The 6031-nt window shown below is 43.4% G+C and overlaps 1 protein-coding gene across 1 annotated transcript; it reads left to right on the top strand.

Moving 5' to 3' along the window:
* The first annotated feature begins 552 nt into the window (after positions 1-552).
* Positions 553-3214, top strand: DKK1 (dickkopf WNT signaling pathway inhibitor 1). The gene is made up of 4 exons (XM_004286283.4): positions 553-998; positions 1232-1394; positions 2561-2704; positions 2828-3214. The coding sequence occupies exons 1-4, from the start codon at positions 753-755 to the stop codon at positions 3079-3081; spliced, it is 807 nt and encodes a 268-aa protein (XP_004286331.1). The 5' UTR covers positions 553-752; the 3' UTR covers positions 3082-3214.
* Positions 3215-6031: the final 2817 nt, after the last annotated feature.

The raw sequence follows: 6031 nt of genomic DNA, 5'->3' as shown, positions 1-6031 counted from the left end.
GTGGGGGCGGGGGGAGGGGAAGAAGGGGGGTGGTATTGAACGAACTTAAAACCGAGGATCTCACCCCAAATCTGCAAACCGTGACTCTAAAGGGTTAATCAGCAACTTGCAAGGGCCACCTGGCCCTCTCGCTGAGACGTTTTGGAGACTTTGAATTACTGATCTGGTTGTATTTAATACTGAATATTATTTGTGTGTACAACAAAAAATAGTACTGGCGTAAAGAAGAAAGGAGAAAAGTGGTTTTGCAGAGAATATCACAATGCCTGACTGAAAAGTATTTGAGATCCCATGCCCCTACCCCTACCCCTAATGCAAGGCAAGGGCACCCGAGTTCCTCCCACTTCCCGCATTTATTAAAGTTGTCTCCTCTAATGCTCACTGATTACCATCACCCCGAAGGTGAGCTGGGCAGGGGAACGACTGCGCAAGGGAGGGGCGGGGTGAAGAGTGTCAAAGGCTCCCCTTCATGTACACAAACACACCCCCTTCCAGCCCCTCCCAACGCTTTGAAATCCCAACCCGGCTTTGTTGTCTCCCCCCCCCCGCCCGAGGGGCCGGAATGCTCACAGCCCACAGTATAAAGGCAGCCGCGGTGGCGGTGGCGGAGCAGAGCCCCGCAGTCAGGACTCTGGGACCGGTGGAGGCTCTCGGAACCCTGGCTCTGCAGCTGCGCCAGCACAGCTTCGTGGGATCCAGGCTTGCAAAGCGACATTCCTCCTTTCTCTTTGTCTCCCTTGAGTCCTTCTGAGATGACGGCTCTGGGCACAGCGGGTGCTGCCCGGGTGTTGGTTACCCTAGTAGCTGCGGCTCTTTGCGGTCACCCTCTGTTCAGAGTCAGTGCCACCTTGAACTCGGTTCTCCTCAATTCCAACGCCATCAAGAACCTGCCCCCACCGCTGGGCGACGCTGCCGGGCACCCAGGCTTCGCAGTCAGCGCTGCTCCGGGAATTCTGTTCGAGGGCGGCAACAAGTACCAGACCATTGACAACTACCAGGTGAGAAGGGTCTTGGGGACCTGGGGACGCTGTGACCCTGAAGAGGTCTTATTGGGGGAGGAGGGCGTAGAACGTGCTGTGTGCAGTTCAAGGCGCATTTGGAAACTCTGCCTTTGGGAGCAGTGGGCAGCAGCAGCTTTTGGAGAGGTGGACAGAAAGGGACTATGATGAGTCCAGGAGTGTGGTACCTGGCTGCCCAGGTGCCTCACCCTCTCCTGGCCCCCTTCCCGCAGCCGTACCCGTGCGCCGAGGACGAGAAGTGCAGCACCGATGAGTACTGCGCGAGTTCCACCCGCGGAGCGGGTGCAGGCGCGCAAATCTGCCTCTCCTGCAGGAAGCGCCGCAAACGCTGCATGCGTCACGCTATGTGCTGCCCTGGGAATTACTGCAAAAATGGTGAGTCGGGTAGCTTCCTTTCGGACTCAAACCATCCCGCGCTTGTGCGCCTACAGTTGTGAGACAATGCTCTCAGCTTTCAGAACGCTGTGGCATCACCTGCAAATGGGAGTTCAGCGTGCGAGGTTCCCCTGAAATGTTCAGGTTAGTGTTTAACCAGGGAGCAAAGAGAAGTACAGAGATATTGGAGCTCCTTATCTCCCTTTGTGCCCCCTCGATTACTTAACACGACGTCTTACCTCAGAGTGGGCCCTTCCATAAAAATGTGTCTAGAGAGAGCCTTGATACCATTTGAGAAAGAAGATGGGGAGAGAGGTGGAATTATACAGAGACCAAGGAAACCAGACTGGGCGTTTAGTTGCCTTTTCCATTTTTCTTATGGTGCCTCTCACAGCTCTGCCAGACTAGCCTCTCCCTCAAGATCCCTGTTCAAACTGTTGTCAATCAGAAGACAGAGTGATTTATCTGTGCTGGCCGTTCTTAAAGATCTTGATGCCCTCACATCCAGGCTTCTCCATCCTTCTCTGCCTCTACCTCCTGCTACCTTAAAATAAGTACTCCTCCCCCCAACCACAGATCCACAAAAGTTTAATGTCTCCAAGAGGTAGACTCAGCCAAAGAAGTCTCCAGAAATAAACTTAAGGGTGGTGATCCTCCTTAGGACCCAGTAATACTCTGGGTGAACTAACTAAATCTCTGTAATATAGAAATTATACAGTAAAGTAACTGGTGGTAAAGAGTGTAATCTTCCAGGCAGCAGGCATTGCATTTGCTTAACTTAGTCTGGCAGTACCTATATAGCACCAAGGGCAGAGAAGTTATTTTTAAAAACAATTTTTTAAGTGACTGATTTTATTTTTCTTACCCCAAGGGTGATATTAAAATGGGCAGAAATTTCACTGCCACTACCGCAGTTGGTGGGAAAGTATTTTAAGTGGCTAGATTGGGGATGTTACATGTGAGTGCACAGTCTACAGACTGATGCTTCTGTCCATCTGGGGAGTTTTGCTTTAACACTTGGACGGAAGTTTGGCTCGTGTTTAAATTAACCTCACTACAGTGAGGTATCTCAAATTGGTGCAGGCATAACAAGACTGCCACGGTCACAGCTATTAGCAGTAACAAATTACAGCTCAGGAGTTAATCACTATCTCCTGTTTCCTTAGGAATATGTATGCCTTCTGATCACAATCATTTCAATCGAGGAGAAATTGAGGAAACCATTATTGAAAGCTTTGGTAATGATCACAGCACCTTGGATGGGTACTCCAGAAGAACTACACTGTCTTCAAAAATGTATCATACCAAAGGTAGGTTAACGTATCTAAAGACTCATCCTTTCTTGTTAGCACATCAGTAGTGTCTTTCAGATCACCTTAATGGAATAACACAGGCTTAGCAGTGACCATGTACTTTTCCTATTGTCTTCCTAGGACAAGAAGGTTCTGTCTGTCTTCGATCATCAGACTGTGCTACAGGGTTGTGTTGTGCTAGACATTTCTGGTCCAAGATCTGTAAACCTGTTCTCAAAGAAGGTCAAGTGTGCACCAAGCACAGGAGAAAAGGCTCTCACGGGCTGGAGATATTCCAGCGTTGTTACTGTGGAGAAGGTCTGTCTTGCCGGATACAGAAAGATCACCATCAAGCCAGTAATTCTTCTAGGCTTCACACCTGTCAGAGACACTAAGCCAGCTGTCTGAACACAGTGGACTCCATTTACATAATATATGCTATGAAAACTGTTTGTGACTTTTGTGAGCTCAATCCTTAAGGATGTACAAATTCTGTGGTTACAGTTAAGCATTCCAATAATACCTTCCGAAAATCTGGAGTGTAAGAGCTTTGTTTCTTTGTGGAACTCCCCTGTCATTGATTGCAGTAAATTACTGTGTTGTAAATTTTCAGTGTGGCACTTACCTGTAAATGCAACAAAACTTTTAATTATTTTTCTAAACGTGCTGCATTGTCTATTGTTCCTCTTGTTATGTAAATGTTTGTATACATTGTTATCTTGATTCTGATAAATACTCTATATTGAAATAAATACTTTCAGCCTATTCCATATTGAATTGAAATAAATACTTTCAGCTTATACTTCTTAAATGCAAAACCCTTTCTTTCCCCTTTTAGTTCTGGAATCTAGAATGTAAGGAGCTTTTGGAATGACAAGTGATAGGTATGTAAGATTTATCATGAAAATAGTAGCTTATTTTCCAAAATGTACTCTCTCAGTGCTTAGATTATATTTATCTCTAGGCTGTGATAGTCCTTGAAATAAAATTTAACTTTTAATACCATGAAATATTACAAGTATAAATAAATTTTGGCAGTGTGATCTTAGAGGGCTGTTATGTGTGTGGTGTGTGTTTGTGTGTGTGTAAATACAGTTGACAAATACATGCAGATTTTGTACCAAATTAGTCAACTTGAAGTACCTTAAATACTACTTCATGCCAGGAAGACTTGGTTCCAATTACTTTGATTTTTAAATAATTATTACCTAAAAATCACAAATCCTCTCTCATTTTGTTCTTTGCTTCTCTTGCTACATGAACTGAACATTTCAGTTTTTGCTCAACCAGAAATCTGTTCATTGGAAGAGGACAGGGGTATATTGTTTAAAAGAAAACTCATAGAAATGAAGTCTAAACTGGCTTTGTGTTTTCATTTGCCAACTTTGATACTGACAAATCTGATATTGGGGAAGGAGAGAGCAACCGTCCCAGTTTACACTTATTCTGTAATATTCAAACATCTCCATCAAAACCACAAAATGCTGGGTTTAAGGGACTCCAGAGGACAGTGACTGATAAATTGTCTAAAAAGTTTCCTTAAATAACACAGATGTCCTAGAATGTTTGTTGTTTTTGTATTCCCGGAAGTGGTTCAATTTCAAGGAGTTTTGCCAACAGGACACAAGGGTTGGTTGGTTCTTCCCTGAGAAGGGAACTGGCAGGATGTCTGCTGTTACATTCCTTTTGTTTGGAAGTTTCAGCTTCCTCACCCTGGAGAAACTGTCTTTTTCTACATGTGCTAGTTTGCTGATGTGCCAGGAAGGCCAGTTCTAAGGCCTGCCATCTCCAATAAAGCACAACAGAGGAGAGGAAACAGGAAACCCTTTTTTCGAAAAGAAGAAAGAAGGGCCTCTGTTTCAAGAGGGGAGAGGAAGAATCATTTAAAGGGCCTTGGCTATGGGATTCCTTCATTTATGCCGGAACTGGCCGTGACCAGAGATGCTCCATCTCTGCACATGTTAGCACATCAGCCCTGGTTGTAGCCCTCCTTGCAACCCATTGCATGACGCGGATGGGAGAATGACAAACCAACCAAGAAGAGATGCCTCTTCTTCCTATCCAGCTGAAGACTTAGAAAGGGATATCAAAAAGAAATTCTGCACATTTATAAAGGTGAAAAAAGAATATAAAAAAACCCTGTAGTTACTTTATTAGCTAGTAATGGAGGCTGGAAGATGGAAGTCAGGTACAATACAAAAATCAAAAGAGGATCATTGAAGGAACCTCAAACATTTTAGATAGTGGCTGCTGACACTTGAATATTATTTCACTTTTAAACAATTTATTTGAATGGAAAATACATGAACTTGGGAATGCATTCACAAAGCATTTTATCAAATGGTAGCATACTCTATACACTACCCTGTACCTTGCACTTTTTATTTTACATCCTTGCAGATTATTCTGTGTAATACATAGAGAGGTATCTCATTCCTTTTAATGGTTGCCTTAAAGAGTGTAGTATGTTGGAATGGCTATACTATAATTTAAAGAGTCATTATCGAGAGACATTTAAATTGTTGCCAGTGTTTTTGTTATAAGAAATATTGTGCCATCAGTATAGATTCTGTGTGTGTGTTCATGTGCTGATATAGTTGGCGGATAAGATGATGACTCATTTTTGTAGGAAAATCCAAATTTAAAAAGCATGCTTGCTGTAGCTACTCATAAGGGGTGGCATGGGCAAAATGACAAGATGTCTGTTTATCACTGATCTAGTGATGATTAAACTCTTGCTAAATTGTGTCAAAGGAGGAAGAGGGAAGAGGTTTATCCTATCAGTTTTACAGTAAATATTAATCTGTGGCATTCAGTTAAAGGTAGACTTGTTAGGATTAATCTCCAAAATATACAAGCAACTCAATATCAAAAAGCAAACAACCCGATCCAAAAATGGGCAGAAGACCTAAACAGACATTTCTCCAAAGAAGACGCACAGATTGCCAACAGACACATGAAAGGATGCTCAACGTCACTAATCATTAGAGAAATGCACATCAAAACTACAATAAGATATCACCTCACACTGGTCAGAATGGCCATCATCAAAAAATCTACAAACAATAAAGCCTGGAGAGGGTGTGGAGAAAAGGGAACCCTCTTGCACTGTTGGTGGGAATGTAAATTGATACAGCCACTATGGAGAACAGTATGGAGGTTCCTCAAAAAACAAAAATAGAACTACCATACGACCCAGCAATCCCACTACTAGGCATATACCCTGAGAAAACCATAATTGAAAAAAGTCATGTACCACAATGTTCACTGCAGCTCTATTTACAATAGCCAGGACATGGAAGCAACCTAAGTGTCCATCATTGGATGAATGGATAAAGAAGATGT

This window comes from Orcinus orca, chromosome 14, assembly GCF_937001465.1.
Source record: "Orcinus orca chromosome 14, mOrcOrc1.1, whole genome shotgun sequence".
In the NCBI taxonomy this organism is placed as follows: Eukaryota; Metazoa; Chordata; class Mammalia; order Artiodactyla; family Delphinidae; genus Orcinus; species Orcinus orca.
This window is presented reverse-complemented; position numbering and strand designations above follow the sequence as displayed.